This window comes from Phocoena phocoena, chromosome 7 (assembly GCF_963924675.1).
Source record: "Phocoena phocoena chromosome 7, mPhoPho1.1, whole genome shotgun sequence".
NCBI lineage: Eukaryota > Metazoa > Chordata > Mammalia > Artiodactyla > Phocoenidae > Phocoena > Phocoena phocoena.
This window is the reverse complement of record NC_089225.1, coordinates 63,310,217-63,333,875: the sequence shown is the minus strand read 5'-3', so window position 1 is coordinate 63,333,875 and position 23,659 is coordinate 63,310,217. Positions and strand designations below refer to the sequence as shown.

General features: G+C 37.4%; 1 protein-coding gene across 1 annotated transcript in view; it reads right to left on the bottom strand.

Moving 5' to 3' along the window:
* ITGA4 (integrin subunit alpha 4) overlaps nt 1-23,659 on the bottom strand; it is an 86,422-nt gene that overhangs the window by 45,148 nt on the left and 17,615 nt on the right. The window contains exons 3-11 of the mRNA XM_065880269.1: nt 16,871-16,977; nt 16,645-16,774; nt 12,711-12,778; nt 11,312-11,441; nt 9,802-9,887; nt 8,982-9,044; nt 8,753-8,890; nt 5,076-5,187; nt 857-951 (exon numbers count right to left, since the gene is read on the bottom strand). Coding sequence (XP_065736341.1) covers nt 857-951; nt 5,076-5,187; nt 8,753-8,890; nt 8,982-9,044; nt 9,802-9,887; nt 11,312-11,441; nt 12,711-12,778; nt 16,645-16,774; nt 16,871-16,977 — 929 coding nt within the window. The remainder of the gene's footprint in view (nt 1-856; nt 952-5,075; nt 5,188-8,752; nt 8,891-8,981; nt 9,045-9,801; nt 9,888-11,311; nt 11,442-12,710; nt 12,779-16,644; nt 16,775-16,870; nt 16,978-23,659) is intronic.

The window sequence follows — 23,659 nt, the reverse complement described above, 5'->3', positions numbered from 1 at the left end:
ATAAGACATCTACGATCACTTAGTGGAGCCTACTACTTAGGTTTATAATAACCACCTCATTTAGCCAGATTGCTTCCTAGTATTTGACAAGGACAACTCAAGTCTGATATGTGCTTCCTATCCCATGTGTTTAATTTCATGTCCAGATACTGATTTATAAGTATCAGGGTTGTCCATTCTAAGAGAATCAGTATTCTTTACTAGACAAGTATATATCTTTCACGTTATACAGAGAACAATTTACCTATTTTTGCCTAATCAAAAATAACAGTGTTAGCTAATGTTTCCCTAAGAGTACCTTTGGAAAAACTTCTCTTCTCCGCACGTGTATGTAGTTTTTTTCTATGCAATGAAATGCCCTGATCTTTCAAAATGTGAAAGTAAAGTCAGAGTTAGATCAGGGAACTTTCTCATCTTACTCTCTGCACTAAAAGGAACACAGAGTATCACATGAGTCTTTGCTCTCCCTGTGCAATCTCTGTGGAACATGGGGCTTTAGCCATAGGGCAAGACACAGTTAATCAAATCCAAATGGGCTTATCTGGAATACTATGGGTATTACCTCAGAACATAAATTTGATGAAATGCAGAGAGAATGTCTTTAATAGGTTAAATACAAGCTAGAATGGAAGTGAACCAGAACTCTTATTTATGAAAAACAAAATGGTTTCAAAGAGTTATTAATGACCTTAAAAATGAGGCCATCTACTGTTATTGTAAGAAAATGGTGAAAGAGTATTAAGTATTTGAAAGACCAAATTAAAAAAAATAAGTCCACATTAACGCTGGAAGTTTTAAGACGGATTTTATTACCAATGCTTCTTTTGAAACTATTAACAGAATAGTATTATCCTACCTGTGAGAAGGCTGACGAGATCCCATCTGCTCGGCCATTGTAAATATAAATAGCACCTCGCAAGTCATCTTCCTGTGGAGCTCCAATAGCAACATCTATTCAAGAATTTAAATGACAGAAAATAAATTCTTAATGCAAAGAATGCAACTCTGAAAACTAACCTTCATGCTCTTTAATTAATGTCACATAAGAAAACTCCCTATCAAAAAACACTTTTCTGGGCTTCCCTGGTGGCGCAGTGGTTGAGAGTTCGCCTGCCGAGGCGGGGGACACGGGTTCGTGCCCCGGTCCGGGAAGATCCCACATGCCGTGGAGCGGCTGGGCCCGTGAGCCATGGCTGCTGAGCCTGCGCGTCCGGAGCCTGTGCTCCGCAACGGGAGAGGCCACAACAGTGAGAGGCCCGCGTGCCGCAAAAACAAAAACCAAAACAAAGACACTTTTCTCACTGGACAGAAAAAAATTATAAAATACTGTTACTGTCATAACAATGTAGTGGATTGTACAGGTAAGTCTGTGTGTGGAAGAAGCTTAGAGTCTTAGGGTCTTAGAGACAGGCTAACAGAATGGTTAAGGACACAGGTCCTACAGCCAGATGGCCAGGCCTGACCCCAGCACTGCCCTCGTGCCCAGCTGTGCTATGCTGGGCCCATTTCTTAACCTCTCTGTATCTCAGTTCCCTCACCTCAGCACAGGATTGTAAGAGAACTCATCCTCGGCACAGAAAGATGTAACTCATGTGAAGTGCTTAGAGCAGTGTGTAGCACATAATAAGTTATTATCACTATAAATACTATTACCACAAGAACTCTTAGTTTGAGCTCTAGGTTTTACTTTATTTGCAAAATGACTTCTGAATTAATTCCTGTTCCAATGAAAGTAATTAAAGTATCTGTTAAGGGTATGTTTTCACATAAGAAAACCAAGAGAAAATAGAAACTATGAATAACATGGTTGCTTAAGTGCTATAAATACAAAGTACATATAGTACTGAACTATTAAGAAGGCCCAGATCAATTTAATTCCAAGCAGAAGATACTGAAGTATATTCGGTCTTTGGCTAGCTTATATATAGATCCAAACTCTTACTTCCCAAGATGACACTTGGATCTATTATATAATATCCTGAAGTTCTAGCTATCATTATAGAAATAAGGAGAATACATGTTAATAATAATGTTTTTCCATGCCTATGCAACACCATCGGGACAAAACACAGAGAATAAACAGAGATATCTGACAACTGTTTTTACTTTCCATTTGAACATTTACTACACTGTTAGCATAAACCATAACAATTATCATTAGTATGATCATAATAATCTTAACATCAGCTAGTATTTATATACTGCTTACAATGCAGGCACTGCGCTAGAGGCTTTACATACGTTATTCATGTTATTCTCACATAACCCACTGTAACCCGTGTAACTCTCACAACAGCTCTATCAAATTCTTTTTGATCCTCGCTTTTTATAGATGAGGAAACTGAGGCACAGAATGTAACTCACTCAAAGTCACCGAGCCAGGATGTGGTAGAGTTGGGATTTAAACCCCGCAGTCTGGCTCCACAACCTTTGCTCTCCATCACCATGTTCTATAAAATCATCAACAATAAAGTTGTGACCAACATTCTCCCCTCTTAGCACATGTTCCTCTTCTGTGTGAAAGAAGTGCTCAATATATGATTTGATAATACATAAGCATTTCAGAAGCACATAAAATAATATAGTTTACAGCTGCAGAACTTTATTACGGTTCTGCTAAAAAAAATATTCAAACATATAGTCTAAAAGTCAGATGACAGGGCTCAACATAAAAAAACAAAAATAAGTGGTCTTGCCAAAAGCATTTTATGGCTAAAATGCTATCATCTGTCTGTCTGGTCACATTGGTTGAATAGGTATGTCTATTACCTATTTAACTTTCTCATACTTTTGATGAAATTTTTATGCTGGACTCCTGCCAAATTGATTGATTATCTTCTTAGAAAATGGCTTGTTTTGCTTTTCTAAGGACACAGGAAATATATTCTAATTTTTTTCTTTTGAAGAATAAAAAAATGATGTCGTGAACGCCAAAATTACCGAAGTCCACTATGCAAAACACCACAAAGCTGTGCATAGTAAAAGGACATTAAGTCTGATTTGCATCTAAGACTGGAGAAGGAAGGAAAAAGAACAGGTGGGTTTTTCATCTCTTTTCTACACAATCCCACACACTCTGGCATGAACGTGAAGTAACTTCACTCATATCCCAGCAAAACAAACTAAGTTAGAAGATGGGGAAAAGGAATAGGGAATCACATAATGAAAAATTAAACATAGATGCCCTGCTGGCTCACCCAGGCAGATAGAGTGAGATGGTGGTATTAAAGACCTCAGTGAAGAGCTAGAACACACTGAGCCTACTTCCAAATCAGCATGGTCTTGGCTAATATCTAAAATGTAGAAAACACATAGCCATGGGCAAAGCAGAAATGCTATTGAGCCATAAAAAAGAAGGAAATCCTGTCATATGCAACAACCATCTGTGTATGTGCACAAGAGAAATGAAAAATCATTCTCAAATATTTTAATACATTCAAAATAGTGAATACTCTTCCCTGGGTGTGTCAATTAAAAGAGGATGTAGAAGGAATTATAAGTAAACAAAATAAGTATTTTACTAAATGATGATTTTGTTTTTAAAAGAAAGAATTTTACTATTTTATATAATATATATGAAATATCAAGGTGCAAAAACATGGTTTTTTTCACAGATATTTATTAGGTTGGGTCTAAATTTACCACTTATATAATGTTTATTTTTTCATGTCTTAATCTTATATTCCATTCGATTGTAAAACTATAAAAAGGAGTGCCACTATTTCCTTCATTTACATTCATTATGGCACATCCTCTATACCTGGCATGGTACAACTGACAAAAAATAAGTCCTCAATAAATATCACAGAATTGCTGATTACTTGTGAAATGTAACATCATAATAACATTTTTTAGATATTTTAATGTAAAATTTTATGTGTAATCATAACCATAGGAATATATATGTATACTTTTTATCTCCTTTTGTTTTAAAAATAGTAAAATAAATCCAGAAATGGTAATATTTGTATACCAAATTACACTATCTTACATTCAAGAGGGCTCACTGGAAGCATATATTCAATAACCAACTAGCTTGCTCCTTGTAGAATAACATTTTATACATTTAAAGTAGAATGAAGCATTTAGGCATAAGAAGATATTAAGAAAGTGAGAATTTACAGTACTCCCTCACTTATGTCCAATATCCAAGTAAATTTTGACCTACTTTTACCATATACCAATTGCCAATGACCATATCTAGAAGACAATTCTGAGCCCTGAAAATATCGAATACTTATTTGCTGAACTTGAGGAATTATACACTCTGCCTTCAAACCCATTCATCATTTTAGGCACAGTTTTAATAGACTTAGTTACTACTTAGAACTAGACTGAACAAAAAGCAAATTTTAAGAGGGAAGGCTGGTAGAGACAGATACTTCAACAGCAGGACTGCTATCTAGGCAACAGTCACAGTTCTGATGAGACCACCTATTCCATTATTGAAACGCACCCCTATCGAGTGGTAAATATCCACTGTCCTTGAGTCTGCCAGTTGCCCCCTTACCACCGCTCAGGACTCTCTCCTGGGATCCCCAAATCTTCCCACAACAGAGCAGCTGAACAAGGAAAGCCTGGCACAGCAAGGGGGCTTTCAGAGCCCGGCTCCAGCTCTGTGGCCAGCCTCTGCTGGGTTTTGTCAGTGTCTTTACTACACTGATAGTTAAATACTGTTATCCAGTGAGTCTATGATGCACATTTTTTTCCACATTTTCACATTCCTGAAATCAGGGTCCTTCTTAAAATAGAAAAAAAGTGAGTCACAGTTTAAGAGGCACCATTTTTTCAGGGGCATATAAAATAATGACTTATAATAAAACAACTTATAATCAATGGTGCCTTAGAAGCAATGAAATAAGGTGTGTTGAGTGTCATTCTTTATTAACAGTAGTAAGAATCAACAGCTGGCAACTGAGAAGAAATCAGGGATAACACTAAAGAAAAAAACTTAGCATACCAGTCTGCCTCCATTTTCTATAGAAAGACAAACAACATAAAACTCCAATTATATTCTTTTCCATGTGCCACTTTAAAAGTGGAAATCATGTACCCAATTGGATACTTTTAATTACCTTCAAAGCCGTCATTATCAATGTCGCCAAGATTGACTATGGATTCCCCAAATCTTGCAGCATATTTGTCACTTCCAATGAGCTCTATTTCCATTTCGTTCATTACTGCTCCCTAGATAGAAAGGGGGAGAAAGGTGTCATTATAACACAGCTTCACGCATGATTTACTGTTGTAATTGGGTATGGATTTTTTCTTAATGCTTCAAACAGGCTGGACAAACTATAGCCTGAGCTTTAGTAAACACATCTCAGTTCAATTCAATAAATATTTGTCAAGTGTGTCAACACGTATAATAGTATGATTAGAGCTCAGAGGACAAAAAAAAAATTGTCAAACTCATGACCCCTAGCTTTGAAAATCCAATAAATCATTTTGATAATTCAATTTAGCAAATATTTAGTGAGTTCCTAGCAAAGGCAGTGCACTGTGCAAAGACTGAATGGGTGAAAGGGGACAAGGCAGTGTGTGTATAAGACACTCCCTTTCCTGAAGAAGCCCCCAGTTACAGAAAAGGCATAGTCCAAGCATGTAAATGACTTAGAAGTACAGACTGCTTTGCAATACTGACAAGCAAGGAGAGCATATCTAACTGTGAGAGCCAGCAGAGATTTCAAAAAAGGAGGTAGCGGTCAAGGTGGCTACTGAAGGATGGGCAAAGTTTTGATATACAGAGAAAATAATCAGCAAAACACAAATTGCAAAGAATTTGGCTAGAATCAACAGTATGTGCAATGAATGAGGCCGAAAAAAGTCAGACTGCAGTCTTATGGGGTGGGACTTTGAAGGCTGGGAGAAATTTACTCTCAATTTGGAAAACAAGACAGAGCCCCTGAAGGTTTCTGAGTTGAGGAGTGACACGACTGAAGCTGGTCTTGGTGATCTTTTTCCAGCAGCACCGAAGCACGGATTGGTCAACTGTTGTCTCTGAAGTTGGAAGATGAGTTATTACAATTAACACTCAATAATGTTTCAACAGGAGCTGTTGCAGTAACAGCTGCCAGACCTCTTTCCAAACTCTGATCACGTCACTCCCTTGTATTAAAAAAAAACCAAAAACAAACCCCGTGCACTACTCATCATAGATCCTTCCCGCTTCTCAAACAAGTCTGTTCATTCCCGTAGCACACACATTCTTCCCCTTGTGAAGTGCCCTTCGCCTTTTATTTTCCAACTAAAAAATTCCTATACTTGTTTTGCTCCTAGAGAAATGCCTAATTTAAAGAGCAGAAAGCAGAAGAGGCGAGGACGAGAAGGTGCAGACCTAAAACAACACAAAGGCACTGAAGTTCCAGGGGAAGAGCTTCAAGAAGTGGTGATTACTATTCTTCAAGTATTCTCCAGGCACAGAATGGTGACCAAGAGTTCACTGGGGACCCCTGAGAGCTATTTTAGCAGAAGTAGGTGGAAGCCAGATTCATTCAAGTATCATTCTTTCTTGAGTTCATGCAGAAACAATTACTGAGCACCAACTTGTCCAGGACTCTTTCAAGTCCTGAGGAAACAGTAGTAAATAAAACAGATGATTTCTCTCCACACGGCGTCTACACTCCAACGGAAGAACCGACAAACAACAGCAAACCAAACCAATAAATATATAATATAATGTCAGGTAGTGGTTAGTGTCTTCTTAAAGTTAAGAAACAGGAAGTTGGAAGGCAACAAAAGAAGAATAACTTATGCAAGAGGTTTTAAAAGCTGAAATCAATTATAAAATTAACCCCAGTATTCAACAGCGATGCCCTCTCTTGAGTGATGTAGAAGTGAGGGGCGAACAAGAGGATAGTCGAATGGGTAGATCTCCTCCCTTGCCCGCTAAGCAAAGACAATTCACTTTTATGTTTTTCATATTGGGATTGCTTAAGAGTTCAGTGGGAAAAACGTTTCTATTATTGCCTTACTTTAGGTATATATGCTACTGTTTAAACTGTTCTCAAAAACTTTAGTTTAAAGAGAAAGAAAAGTATGCAGCTAGCATAAGGAAGACCATTTATGGATAGGAAAATGTGAAATATCTATATAAGACAGAGTAATGCCTGATTTCACTACTAATGAGATATGAACGATCACTTCATAGATGATATGCTTTTACTATTAAAATTAAGGTTTAAACAGTCTAGGAAATCCCAGCACGAGAATAACTTTCCTGCTCTATATTTGGAACATTAAGAATCTCCCCGCTTTGTAAGACTGAGTATTTTCTCTCTTAAATTGTAAAGAGTTTAGCCAGGTGCTTAATGTAAATACGTACTAAATGCTCCGAAACAACTGATTTAAAAAAATACCTTCTGGAAACAGATTTTACTTTGTTAAATCCTAAATGAAAATGCTGTGACTTAAGAAATGAACCAATTTTCTCACAAATCTGTTCTTGCTCTTAAATCAAAGAAACAGGCCAAGAAGACCCCATTAAGGCCTTATCAATTATTTCTTTTGATTTGATGCCAGGAAGATAGACTGTCAAGATAAGGCCAGCAGAACTCTTTAAATTGAATTGTCAAGTGGTCAGTTTCTATTCCAAAACACCCCCCAGAATTGAAAACTCAACCATAAGCAAGTAAACACCTATTTCTACAACTACTGTATCTACTTTGGAATAAACTATGGCAATTTTACATTCTTATCAGGAATATAATCTATATAAGTTGTGCAAATTAACATCTTATCAAAACATATCTTGTTTCCAATTGTTTTCAAATCAAGAAATTAAAAACATTTCATACTTTATCTTCCACTTCTAGTAGTGTTTTTTGTTTTTTCGGGGGTTTTTTTTGCAGCACGCGGGCCTCTCACTGTCGTGGCCTCTCCCATTGCGGAGCACAGGCTCCGGACGCGCAGGCTCAGCGGCCATGGCTCAAGGGCCTAGCCGCTCCGCGGCATGTGGGATCCTCCCAGACCGGGGCACGAACCCGTGTCCCCTGCATCGGCAGGCGGACTCCTAACCACTGCACCACCAGGGAAGCCCTCTAGTAGTGTTTTATAATTACCAAATTACATAGGGACATTCACCATCAAACCAATAGGACATTCACATTTTTAGGGCTATATAAAAATAATTCTTTCAAATTAGAGTTGCATCATAATAAAACTGGAAGAAACTTCAACTACTTGAGTGAACACATACAAGCTGTGCATAGAGAAACTCCAGACAATTGATCTCATACTTTCGAGATATCAAAATGGGACAGTGGGGCTTCCCCGGTGGCACAGTGATTGAGAATCCGCCTGCCAATGCAGGGGAAACGGGTTCGATCCCTAGTCCGGGAAGATCCCACATACCGCAGAGCAACTAAGCTCGTGTGCCACAACTACTGAGCCTGTGTTCTAGAGCCCATGAGCCACAATGAGAGAAGCCACTGCAATGAGAAGCCCGCACACCGCAACCAAGAGTAGCCCCCGCTCGCCGCAACTAGAGAAAGCCCATGTGCAGCAACGAAGACCCAACACAGCCAAAAACAAATAAATAAATAAATAAAATTTTTTTTAAAAAATGGGACAGTGGCCCATTCATCATCATATTCCATTTCATTTCTAAAGCATCAGTACAATACCACAATTTTTACTTTCATCAGTAAAATAAGCCTAAAAATCTATAGTCTCAGAACTTTGGAATAAGAAAAGCATCAGTTTCAATCAAAATCCCATACATGGCTTCCAACTTGCAGCCAATCAGACTTACAGTGCCAGAGTTGATGTATACAAACACTCTTCCTTCCTCCCTGACGGTGCTCTGCACGGGAGCTCCCACAAGTAGGTCTGAGAAGCCATCTGCGTTGAGGTCCACCGCACAGATAGAAGCTCCGAAATAAGACCCAAGCTGCTCCAAGGGAAACCAGATCCAGTCATTGAGAAAAAAGCAGAATTACTCACCAAAGCCCTCAGTGATACCGAAGGTAGAGACATATTACCTTTTTACCTTTCATCTCATGTAAGATATTTAGTTCTTTTGCATCAATGCTGAATATGTATGCCTGCAATGGGGAAAAGAATTCGGAAAAGTCAGACTGCTATCACATTAAAAATGTTTCAGTCAATGAAAACATTAATTTTCATAACTTGTAATTGCTCAAATATATTTTTGAAAAATCATTTTCAGAGTGATACAAAAGGTTTAGGGAACCAAGTTCACATTAAGATGCCTTCCTTGAAAAACTACCTTCTCAGGAACAATCTTACTGTTTCCTTAGAGAGCACAGAAAATACATATAGCTGCTTCACTTCCTTGTACAGCAGAAACTAACACAACATTGTAAAGCAATTATACTCCAATTAAAAGAAAAAAAAAAGAAAATGTTGTTTGTCTCAATCTTCAAAGTCATGTTCATGCAGCAATGTAACAAAAACTAGAACGAGAAATAACATTTTGTTCTTTCTGGTCCTACCACAATTGTACCAGGAATATAGCTGCCTTCATTTGCCTTCAGCTATAAACTTATTAACCAATAAATGTATTCCTTGGACATCTTGAGACAATTCTATCTCAGAAACAATTACTCATAGGAAAGAAGAGCCTCATTTGATTTACGTAGTCTTCCTGAAAGCTTTCCTGCTCAATTTTGTCTAAAAGCCATACGACTTTCGCCCGTTTTACCACTAAATGCAGCATACTTCTCATCATTTCCAGCTTCATTGCTTAGAATTTTTGCAGTTCCTCCTGTAATATCTTATTCTCTCATGCAATCCATATGAACCTTTTAGAAGAAATAAATATAAAAATGTAACTCTTACTTTACCAATCTGTTCATGTTGAGGGGCTCCTCCAACTACTTCGGTAGTGTGCCGACTCCGAAAATGACCGGCTCCAACTGAGTATCCTTCAAGAAAATGGAGACAAGTATGAGAATCATCATTCGCAATGGATAAAATTCATTATCATAAATCCACTTATAGAATGGATCATAAATCCATTCATAATTAAATGAGACTGAATTCAAAATGACTACAGTAAATAGAGTTTTAAGAATATTTAGAATAGCAATACTCAAAATTGGTTTTTATATGCTTTAAGCAATTATTAATCTGTGTGTTAATATGGCTTATATGTTTAAGTCTTAGAAACTAAAGATAGCACCTTTACATGTGGTTTGTTAAGTCTCTGTATATTAGGACATGGTAGTTTCTACGATTACAACAGAAATATTTTAGCGTATATAAAATATAACATTTTGAACTTTAAGTAAAAAAAAAAAAGGCTTCTTAAACTTCAACTTTTCTTGCCCTGAAACCTTCCTATTGTGATAAAACTGTATGATTACACAAAAGGTAAAATATTCTTATTTTATTATGTAATAAAAGGCATAATACTAAGTTACATTTTTAAAACAATGTTTCAAGATATCCTTCAACCATAAACAAGTAAATGCTGAACTGTAAATGAATTCCCTCCGTTTTAAAATAAATTCCTTCTGTATGAATGGGGGGAATTCACTTCAAATGTGAACAGCCTATACTCAGAAATAATTACAATAAGAATGATAAAAATAGTTACGCTCTGGGAAATATTCTAAGAACTTATGAGGCAAAGGTCAATGGGCCGTTTTTAGACCCACATTCTTCATAATGTTACCCATTGTCTAGAATGCTGTCCGCAGTCCCACTGGCTTTCAGTTGGTCCTTGAAGAAACTATACTTACTCATCCATTCATGATTAAATGAGTTATTTCATGTAGAGTGCTTACAAAAGTTCCTAGGAGATGACAGGCACTCAATAGATGCTATCTTTACAATAACAAGTTGACTGCATAAAGATATAAGCTTATAAGTGATTTACTGCAAAAAGAGGAAGCTAAACCAGAAGTTCCAATCTAAGAATTATATATTGATAATAGTTACATACGTAAAATATTAAGTTAACTGAAGTTTCAGAGACTATATCCTTAAAAAGGGGGTTTCTGAAATGGATTTTTAATTACTACTGGCCATTTAGATCTTTCTTTTTTTTTTTTTTTTTTTTGCGGTACGCGGCCCTCTCACTGTTGTGGCCTCTCCCATTGTGGAGCACAGGCTCCGGACACGCAGGCTCAGCGGCCATGGCTCACGGGCCCAGCTGCTCCACGGCATGTGGGATCTCCCCGGACCAGGGAACGAACCTGTGTCCCTTGCATCGGCAGGCGGACTCTCAACCACTGCGCCACCAGGGAAACCCCATTTTGATCATTTGAAGATATAATTTCCCTTATTTATAATTACTAGTATCTGTAAGGCAGAGATAATTCGAGTTTGTCCATTTTTATAATACCTAAATAACTTCCGAATTTCACTTGATTGTGTTTGTCTAAAAAAGCTTTGTATTTATTTGTAGTTATATTGTAGACGAAAAGAGAGCCGGTCCAATAGGATGATCCTGGAGCTCCCATTACAATTAAGTCCTGTAAGAAAAAAAAAATTATCATCATTTAAAAGTTTAATCTCACCACCCAAAACCTCCTCCAGATACACACTTTAAGTCAATAGTGACAAAAATACATTTTTATAAATTTCTGAAATGTAAGCATTTTATGAGTTTAAAAACACATCAAAAAAGCCAGAGAAGCTAGCTAATGAATTTTCACCTAAAATGAGAATTTCAGAGAAGAAACACTGAAACTCTCACTTCATGCTCATCAGCGGATTTTAAAATCAAAGGTAGAATCACTGAACACTAGAGTAAGCTTTGGGGAGAAAGGCAATGTGGTTTTCTATTAAAGTAAACCCTATCTGGGTAACTCATTAGTGCTCATTACAGAGATAATTGTGTGTTGCCAAAGAGTAAAAAATGGACTTAATTTATTTCAATTTGCAAAAAGCTAATGAATAGGTTCCTTAATAATGTTAGCTTGGAAAAAAAACAACTCAAATGAAATTGGGGCATACTTGATGATAAACGTAGGAATTTAGAAGAAAGGAAAGAGCAGACACTTGTCTGGTGAAATATGAAAACTTTTCAGCAGTTAAAGCTAGGTAACATTTCTAAATTTCCTAAACAATCCAAACTTTGAAAAAAAAAAGGTCAATTTAAAGAAAGCAAGCATTATTATTTTTCCATACTAGGCAATATTTAAGGAAATTGTTAACCCAAGGCTTGATACAACCTGTCTACAAAGATTTAGAAAACATTCATAACTTCATAATGGGTTGTTGAGAGAAACTGGGAGATTTAGGAGTTGAGTACAATTGTGATCTTCCACTGTGTATGTGATAGTGTTAGAAAAAGAATAATAGAGTTTGGGACCATATCTCATTTAAGAGGATATTATTAAGTTCTTAAATCTCCCAGTTCTCACACTTCTAATGAAAAGTGTTAACTCATATGCTTCCTCCCCCTCAATTTAATAACTAAATATAACATACCTAGATATTTTCAATGCTTAAATTAACAAATAACTACAGCTACTTTTGATTTCTATTACATTCTTCATAAAAGTAACCTTTAGTATAGACTTTTAGTTGGTCTTGCGTGACACAGCCATCTAAGTATTAATATTTTATCAATACATATGTCGAATATTGAGTGGTGAAAATTAAGTTGTATTACACTCAAATTTGAGACATATTATTTGAGTATTATACAGTTTTTCTTCAAAGCATAATATCAATCTTCTAAGTCAAATTAAAATTCTATATGTAAACATCCATAGCAGCTATTTTGGGACAATTACCTCTGTGTAAAAACTAGATATTCCAGCTTGACATGATGCAAAATTTTCTCCAAATTTTCTCACATAATCTAAAATAAAGCAGAAAAACAATTCAGGATTTCATTTTAAAACAGACAAAATCTGCATAATTTTATTTATAAATCCTTATAAGTATACCTTTTAAGAGCTCTTATACCTTTTAAGAGCTCTTAAAAGTATACCTTTTAAGAGCTCTTTTTACAGTATTATTTTAAAAAAATAGTAAGTGGTAAAATTTAAGGTCACAAATATCTTCCATGTTGATCTTCAAAACATCCTTGTGAAATAGCAGTAGAAAAATCTACCCAGCCTCTTTTCCGTGGGAAGAACATGCAGCATACACTCAAAAAGTTGTCAGGTGAGTATCTAAGACAGAGGTAGGATTTGTGGCTTCCAGTTCAGGTTTCCATTTAAAATAGGCTTCCTAGATTTTTGCCTGGCTGAAAATAACAGAGTCAAGATCTGCATGGAGATGGAGGGTCTCTTCTTACAAAGCCCCCATGAATGGTTGCTTTGTGAAACTTACTAGGGGCACAAAACTTGCTTTACCTGAAGAACTGACATAAGTAAACCTCTATGAAGATACAGGACCACATCTTTGTTTTGGCTTTGCTAACCAGAAATGTTAAATAAATTGCTGTCATTTATAATGACCACTCCCTGTCATGCTTTTTCATTCCTTTTTATATCTTCTCTGGTCCTATATATATTTTTTTTATTTAAAAAATATTACCATCTTCCCTGGTGGCGCAGTGATTGAGAATCTGCCTGCCAATGCAGGCGACACGGGTTCAAGCTGTGGTCTGGGAAGATCCCACATGCCGCAGAGCAACGGGGCCCGTGAGCCACTACTACTGAGCCTGTGCGTCTGGAACCTGTGCTCCGCAACGAGAGGCCACGATAGTGAGAGGCCCCGCGCACCGCGATGAAGAGTGGCCCCCACTCGCCGCAACTAGAGAAAGCCCTCGCACAGAAACGAAGACCCAACACAGCCAAAAATAAATAAATAAATAAATTAAAAAAAAAAAAAAAATATTACCATAATTTTAGGTGTCTTAGGTTTCTGCCATCATGTTTTGTTTTTTCATAGAATGTGGGTAGGTATATATTTATACATATATTTATATTCATACATATATATGTGTGTGTATATATATATATATATATATATATTTGGGGGTGGTGCACATTGTCATCTATGGACATTGGATGTCCATGTACAAGGTCAACCAGAGAACACATGAGAAAATGTACAGGAATCCACCTCCTAGAGTAATGGAAATAAAAACAAAAATAAACAAATGGGACCTAATGAAACTTCAAAGCTTTTGCACAGCAAAGGAAACCATAATCAAGACCAAAAGACAACCCTCAGAATGGGAGAAAACATTTGCAAATGAAGCAACTGACAAAGGATTAATCTCCAAAATTTACAAGCAGCTCATGCAGCTCAATAACAAAAAAACAAACAACCCAATCCAAAAATGGGCAGAAGACCTAAACAGACATCTCTCCAAAGAAGATATAAAGAATGGCAACAAACACATGAAAGAATGCTCAACATCATTAATCATTAGAGAAATGCAAATCAAAACTACAATGAGATATCATCTCACACCAGTCAGAATGGCCATCATCAAAAAATCTAGAAACAATAAATGCTGGAGAGGGTGTGGAGAAAAGGGGACACTCTTGCACTGCTGGTGGGAATGTGAATTGGTTCAGCCACTATGGAGAACAGTATGGAGGTTCCTTAAAAAACTACAAATAGAATTACCATATGACCCAGCAATCCCACTACTGGGCATATACCCTGAGAAAACCAAAATTCAAAAAGAGTCATGTACCAAAATGTTCATTGCAGCTCTATTTACAATAGCCTGGAGATGGAAAGAACCTAAGCGCCCATCATCGGACGAATGGATAAAGAAGATGTGGCACATATACACAATGGAATATTACTCAGCCTTAAAAAGAAATGAAATTGAGTTATTTGTAATGAGATGGATAGACCTAGAGTCTGTAATACAGAGTGAAGTAAGTCAGAAAGAAAAAGACAAATACCGTATGCTAACACATATATATGGAATTTAAGGGAAAAAAATGTCATGAAGAACCTAGGGATAAGACAGGAATAGAGGCGCAGACCTACTGGAGAACGGACTTGAGGATATGGGGAGGGGGAAGGGTGAGTTTTGACAGGGCGAGAGAGAGTCATGGACATATACACACTAACAAACGTAGTAAGGTAGATAGCTAGGGGAAAGCAGCCGCAAGGCACAGGGATATTAGCTCGGGGCTTTGGGACAGCCTGGAGGGGTGGGATGGGGAGAGTGGGAGGGAGGGAGATGCAAGAGGGAAGACATATGGGGAAATATGTATATGTATAGCTGATTCACTTTGTTATAAAGCAGAAACTAACACACCATTGTAAAGCAATTATACCCCAATAAAGATGTTAAAAAAAAAAAAAAAAAAAAGAAAATGTACAGGACTGAAATCTACATCCAGGGAGGCACCAGCATTTTGTGAAGGGACCAGCCAGCAGTAGAACAAGAGTTGCAGAACATTAAGTGGTCAAATGCATCACTTCACACCAGAATAGTCAGAAGTGGTTGCTGGGGCAATTAAAAGCCCCAGACATGGGGCCAGCTAGGTGGGGAGGGGTGCTGCTGTTGAGGGGTGTCTTTAGCTTGCATCTCTACTAGACTGTCCTTTGACAGGTTTCCTTCAGCCTATACAGCTAATTCCTATTGTCGAACATTTGCACACTTGATTTTAAAGGGAACCAAGTTCACAAGGGAAAAGGCCTCACCTGAACTGAAGATTATGACTCAGGCTGGTCAGGTTTACATTATGGAGAGACTGCAAGACCCCAAATGACCATGAAGGCCGCTACAGCCAGGGAGAGAGGCCTCTACTGTGAAATGTTTTAAAGTGTAAAGCATAAACTATTATGAAAAAGAGGATAATAGCTAGAGTAAGTTTTACTGCAATCGAGAAGTTAAAATTCACCTTTTATCTTCTTGGCATTCAAAGGCAAATTAGGAATACAGACGATATAATCTTTTCTATTATATCAAATTCCAGGGAGGAAAGACTCCAATATTAATAAAACCAACTCAATTTGCATACTTGCTCCAAGTTTTGTCAAGTAATAGCAATTTCCTTTGGACACTGGGATAATCATTTTGGTTAGAAAAACTGGAACTTGGTATTCATATATATTTTATCCTTTCCAAAGACACATTTTCAGAATTTTAGTTCTGTTGCAGGTATCATTTTTTCAATAATCTGTTGACATTTACCTCTAACTTTGCTCATTTCAGTTTATGTCCTAGCTCTGCATGCACTAACCATGACCTAAAATTTTTATGGGAAAGACCTTTCAAACTTAAGACACCAATCCCTTGCAATGTCAAGGAAAACAAGTAAATTTGGGGAAATAAAAAAGACAGTGAGTGGGAAACATCTGCTTACGTTTATACTTTGGATCTTTCTAAATCTTGTTGGAAGCTAAAGGTAAAGCAAGAAACTTAAACAATTTTCTTGCTTCTGATCATATTTTTCAATCTATTTCATGATCTGAAGTGTCCTGCACTTGCTGGGCATTAGACTCACTTATACTGAATAGAAAATATATTAATGCTAAAGTGATAATGCTCAACTAGATGCTAAAATTATTCAAATTAAATTGTAGAATTCCTAGTCCTAAAAACACAGTACCTTTTTGAAAATTAAAACAACTGCAAATGGGTAAAAAAGGAAATAATACTCTGAGTAGTTAAAGGAAACATAGCTATTTCAAAGATCCTCCCACCCCAAACCAAACATCCCAAATTGAAAATTGAAGAAAAAATTTTAAAGGCATTCACTTATTTCTCCTGATTCAGTTAATATCAAAATCATGCCTTACCTTGATAGCATGGAGCTATTCTTTTACTCAGCTCTGTTCGTAAATCAGAGGGCATTCCATAGCAAACACCCGTGGGGAGCTTATTTTCATTCTTTATGTAAAATATATTTTTCCATCTATGCCCACAAGTCTGAATAAAACATAAAAGTAGACCATATGATGTGAAAGTCACACCCAGGGTATCTGATTTCACCATGTGATCAGTGGACTAATTTCAATAACCTACCACGATGGAGCCATTTTCTCCTGGCTGTCTGGAAAGCGTGACCCCCAACCATTGATTGTCTCTTTCTTCCAAACAAGTCTTTCCACAAGGTTCTCCATTAGGGCTACCTACGGCATTTGAAAATAATTTTATCATCAGTTATCTTGAAAACAATATTATTCTACAAGAGCAAACAAACACGCATGCTTATCCCCAGTGTTTTTTCCTTCAGCCCTCTGTGGAATGCCCCCTTTCCCTGCTTCCCTGTCATCATACATTTGGTGCACATTGTTGGGGTAACCGTCAGTTAATCTGTGACAACATAATTGTTCTCTCACAGGTGATTTTTGTTTGTAGAAATGCCCTCTGACTAGTAACACCAGGAAGAGATGGCCTTGATATAGGAGATGGCTAACCAACATGACTAAGAGAGGGGAAACCAGTTTCAAACAACATTGGCTGTGCAAGTCCAACTGCATTGTGTAATACTTGGCAAAGAATGTCATCTTTGTTTTGATCATTTATCTAGCAATGTAGGCAACATTTCCAGAGCACTTTTTTAAACGTTTCTTGTTCTGAGACGTTAAGAATAGAAGGACTATAATATGGTCCTCAGCATTTAAGTCACAATTTGTTGAAGCTGGAGGTGATGGAGCATGTGGAAAGCAGCTGTGTATAATTAGCATACTAATAATGCCAGTATTTAAAACAAACTGCCCTATGGTTTACATTTAGTGGATTGTGACGTTTTCAACAAAGAAAAAAAGACTTTGAAAAGCTGGATTATTTAAGTAAAGAAACAAGGTCAATAGGCACTTTCACAAAGGCATGAATAACCAGAAAGCCAAAAATAAAATATTACACAAGGGCAAAACTTCTAAACTGTGCAAGAAAAAGTGATCATCCCAGTCATTTTTCTTTTTGTTAAAGTGACTTATTTGCTTTGTAGCTGGGATCCTGTATTAAATGTGATGTCAAGTAAGTGATTTTGGGGGAGAATAAGATGCAGTATATTAAGATTCCTTTTGCTATTTCCACCCACTTCAATTGCCACATGACAGTTCCGTTAACAAAGGCAGATAAATACATTTGCATCAATTTGACTGGATAGGGACATGGAACTTTTTTTTTTTAACTTAATTTTGGTACCAAGTTTTCATACATTGATAGGGACCACACTCTAAATCACCAAGCACTTATAAGCTTGACCCCTAGATAATGCTTCCTGGGCAAACTCAGAATACTTTCATAGATGAGGTTAGTATTAGAAAGTGAAATTATTTGCAGTTAAGTCTCCTGGGTGAGAGATTTTAAGGAGTGTGGAAAGATATTTGTGCATACATTTTATGAACATTTGTCGTTCTCTTAAAATGTTCAGGACAAACCAACCCTTCAACACAGCTAAACTGAAGAAAGTTTCCTAGCCCCGTCTCTGGAGATTGATTTAGTTGGTCCAGGTGAGGCCCTGATTACCCCAGGCAATTCTCATGATCTGGAACACTGTTACGATGGTATATGGATAATCTTTTTTTGGCCAATTTTCTTGGAGAATAGTAATGTCAACTCCCACCCATTGGTAGTGCCCGCCAAGAGCATGAGACAGAGGAATACGACTAAGGATCTGGCCGGAAAAAGAATGCTGGGGTTGATTAGCAATGTCTACTTGGAATGGGAAGGGGATATTGCTGCAGCCCAAACCTTGATCAAGGATGGTCCAGGTGGAAGCGTAAGGTTTCTATATTCAAGTTAATAAAGAAAGGAAGGAATAAGGGAGAGGGAAGGGAAAAACAATTATGTTGTAGTACTGAATGGGTAAGGTCTAACATAGAAAGTTGTTACTGTGGCTACACAATGCCAACGTAATTGAAAGAAAGTGAAAGAATGACAAATTTTAATTTTCATTGTGATGCAAATTTCAGTTTGACTTTTTACTAAAATTGTCAGTTACTTTTTTTTTTTTTTTTAAACTAATGTCAAAAATAGATGATAGGGCTTCCCTGGTGGCGCAGTGGTTGAGAGTCCGCCTGCCGATGCAGGGGACGTGGGTTCATGCCCCGGTCCGGGAAGATCCCACATGCCGCGGAGCGGCTGGGACCGTGAGCCATGGACGCTGAGCCTGCGCATCTGGAGCCTGTGCTCCACAACGGGAGAGGCCACAACAGTGAAAGGCCCGCATACCGCAAAAAAAAAAAAAAAAAAAAAAAGATGATAAATGGTAGATTCGTCTACCTGAAGCTGAAGTTATTATTTATCCCAATAGTTACTTCAACAAAGTATCTTCTCTGAAAATACCAAAGTCTTTCTCAAGTTATAGTCAACACTCAGTTAACTAAGCAATTGTGCAGGAGGAAAATTAAGGACAGGAGAGGACGGAGTTCACAAATAACACATTATCTCTGTTAAAATGTGGTATATTTAATGGACAGTTTCGTTAAGATTACGGCCAATATTTAGGAACAAATTTAGTGTTCTAGAGATGCCACCCCAATGTTTAAAAACATGTAATAGTATGTACGTAGTAAACATACAATAGTTTAGAACTAAAAAATACCATGTAAATTGCTGAAGAAAATGGCCCAAAAGTTCTTATGCACAAAAATTTTGAATTGTCATCTGTTTCTTAGCTGAGCTCTTATTTGTAGATTTTAAAATGAAAACTAGAGAAACTCTTGTGTTATAAAACTGTTTACTGTGTCCACAGATTATTCCCCATTGCACCCTTTCTGTTTTAGTTTTAGCCTCACCAGGTGACATCACAATGTCATCACTGCTCAGATTCTCACACTTAAGAGTCACACACTTAGATAACTCTAGTAAGTGGACAGACATACAGACTCACGCTTATATAGGTTTCTTCTTTCCACTTCCTAATACTGCTTCTGCCACAGAGTAGCACCCAACAGCAAAGAGAAGCCTGAGGTACTTTCAGCACTGGTTACAAGACAAAATCAGTTCAAAGAACAGCCTATAAATCCCCACTACTGACCTGGGTCTTCATTTCTAGCAACTTTTCACCTTTACTTCTGTAATGCCTGCAGAATCTTGGCAGAGAGGTCAGCCCTTCACATCACCAACTTATGCTCAGGGCCCCTCCAGAGCTTTGCCTTAACTTCCTTGCTCTGGAGGCCACGCCTTTTCTCATGGTTCTCAGCCCTGACTGGACATGAGGATCACCTGGGGTGATGGTGTGGGGGGTGGATTTTGGAACAAATACTGACACCTGGTCCCACTCCCAGAGGCTCCGATTTGATGTGCCTGGGTTGAGACCCAGACATCAGAATTTTTCAAACAGCTCCCCAGTAACAGTAGTACGCAGCTGGGCTTGTGAGCAACTGCTCTGCAATGTACATGGTTATGCCATTTCCTGTGTTATATGTGAAAGGAACTACTCCATTTAGAAAATAGCAGTAATACCTTTTTGCCCTCCTTGGTTTCACCTAAATATTGGAATAGGATATCAAATAGTAAGCCAATTTTCTTCATGTGGAAATACAGTATTTCTGATTTGGTCAGAAATGATGATCATTAGAACTGTCATGAGAAAGCTAATTCTCATGAATTTCCCTGACAGAACACCATAAATAAACGCAGATTATATTTTATCCAAATGTCATGCTGAAATGATTTATAATCTGGTTTTCAATTCAGCTCATACATTACTGATCTAAACTCAGAAAATCAAATCAGCTTCATAATTGAAAAAAGTACTTTACATGGTTTAACATAAAAGAGGTCAGCAGAAATTAACATGTGATAATTTTCCATGCTTTTATATAACTAGAATGACTAATTCTTAGCACAGTTGAACGCATTTTCCCAGTAGACGTTAAAAATATAAAGCACATAAAAACCATAACCCTTATTCTAAAAATTAAGCCCATCTTTCTCTTTCTTTTTTTTCCTCTTTCAATTTTCACTTGGGAAAGAAAATATAAAAATGTATGCTTACTATTCAGTTTTTATTTCTACTTATTGATTCTGTTTCAGTGCGTACATGAGTATATAAATGTGAATAAGCAGTAATTTTGATAGATGGATGCAAAGGATGTTAGTGCAAAGCCAATTAGGTACATTCTTTACCACTCCCCCCCCTTGTCTTTTTTGCTCTTATTCACATCATCTGTTTTAGTGCCATTTTTCCAAGTGCCAAAATGTGACAGAGACTATGGAAGACTAGATATTTGCTCTTGACTGTCATCTCCATGGGGGCAGACTGACTATTTTGTTGACTGTGGCATTCCCACAGCACAGAACAGGGCCTTACATGCAGTAGGCAGGAACAAAATATTTGCTGAGGGAGGGAATTCTGAAACCCCTTATACCACCACAAAATCCTCTAGTAGAGGATACTACTACAAAATTTTCACCAAACTCTCAGGGATCTAAGCTTTGGAGAGGTCTTCTTCCTTCTCTACTATTCTCTCCTACTTCCAAAATATTAGTCCTTTAAGTTTTAAGACAGTAACAGATGGTCTGAAGGAAAACAGCGTTTGCAGGTTTGAAGATCTTTACAAAGTGTGATATGTGAGTAGGATGACGTAGGACTGAGAATTAGCTGGGCCTCCAGGAAGTGCCTGTCTCAGAGGGGTTCTGCAAGGATTTTGAGGACTAAATGAGGTATATGTGAAGGGCTCGGGCTAGAGCCTGGCAGAGAAAGCAAGAAAACATTAGCTGATGCTGACATTATTATTTTAAGGATTAAGCTAAAGATACGATTAAGCTACACATATGTCATGGGATATATCCTCCTCCATAACATATTTGTGGCGCATCAATGTCAGCGAGCCCTGGCCATACACATTAACTCTTTTATTTCTCGAAGTAGCAACAGAGGACAGTGTTATCGATCCCATTTTACAGGTGAGGAAATAGAATCTTAATGAAGTAAAGTGATTTGCCCAAATCCATGGGGCTGGTAAACAGAAAAGATTAGAATCAGAAATCAAAACCTTTTAGAATGAAATACTGCCATTTGCAGCAATATGGATGGACCTAGAGAATATTATACTAAGTAAAGTAAGCCAGACAGAGAAAGACACATATCATATGATATCACTTATATGTGGAATCTAAAATATGATATAAATGAACTTTTTACCAAACAGAAACAGACTCACAGACACAGAAAACAAACTCATGGTTACCAAAGGGGAAAGGGCGGGGAGGGATAAATTAGGAGTTTGGGATCAGCAGATACAAAATACTACATATAAAATAAACAACAAGGTCCTACTGTATAGCACAGGGAATTATATTCAATATCTTGTAATAAACCATAATGGAAAAGAATTTTTTAAAAAAAGGAAATCAAAAGCTTTTAGAAATTGAAGATCTAAAAGTAGTTACTTTCCACTAATCTGGAGTATATACAACAGAACTGTACACGTATTTCAGACATATGAATTATCTGGATAAATTTTACTTTCTAAACCTTTTTTTTCAGCTGAAAATGTGTAAAATATCACAAGTCTGCCCACAGACTATACAGTCAACTTTGTAGTGTTCACAAAAAATGTTACTTACTTGGTCCCTATCTTACCCTAACCTCTTCCTCAACGGAGATCAGTTCTCAATATTTTGGCATTTCTACCGAGGAAGGACGAAGGGGAAAGACCAAACTCAAAGGCTTCTTTCTGTAACCTTTTGACAGCTTGAGTGACACACTTTGTGGGTAGGGGAGCCTGGGACTTTTGGATGCAATGACGAGTTTGGTTTATCTGCTTGTGTCACTGGGCTGTGGCTTCATCAGTTCAGACATTTGATTGGGGCTCTCAGACTGGCCTTCCGGCTACTAAGAGAACACATGCATTTATCTGATCTTTCAAAAGATGTGACATAGGGCTTCCCTGGTGGCGCAGTGGTTGAGAGTCCGCCTGCCGTTGCAGGGGACATGGGTTCGTGCCCCGGTCTGGGAGGATCCCGCATGCCGCGGAGCGGCTAGGCCTGTGAGCCATGGCCGCTGAGCCTGCCCGTCTGGAGCCTGTGCTCCGCAATGGGAGAGGCCACAACAGTGAGAAGCCCGCGTACCGCAAAAAAAAAAAAAAAAAAAAAAGATGTGACATAATTGTCAAGTTTCAGAAAAATAGTGAAAGACCTTACTTCCACCAATTACTTTTTTTTTTAACGTGAAGCTCTATTCCATTGAAAGATGAGTCCTGTATTTTCAAACTCTTCCACTAGAAATTTTTCTTAAATAATCCTGAAAAATAAATGACCCTTGTTCTATTCTATGTTCTATAAAGATTCTATAAAGATTCTTTGTTCATTCATGCAAGATATCTTTATTTGTAGAAGCAATAATTACCGAGTGAAAATAATCATACAATTCCTTCATTTACCAAGATTCAGAATATAGAAAAAGCATATGTGATTAAAAGTAAACGAACCAATTCAAAGATGACCAGATTACAAGGCCTACCACTGGAGGGTTATAAAAATTACAGAAAATTTGTGCCTGTGCATACAAGACTGCCTGGCACCTAGTACGTGTTCATTAAATGGTAAATGCTTCTGCTCCCCAGGGTACCCACATTGCGTTGATGTGGACACACCAGCAGAGGGAGCTCACAATGTTGTGAGGTTGGATCAGCAGCCTTCCTTCAGCTTTTTAAGCCAAATGGCCGCTTGTTTTTGTTTCTTATCAGACACTAATTACTATTAAATTCATTATATTATTTTTATTATATTAAACTGTGTACTTTTCCCACACATCTAATAAACTGTGGTGGAGATGTTTCTGAAAGGTAACAGTGATGTTCATGAATTTAACAGCAATAACAATAACTTGGAGTAATGAAAAGTGAAATACCC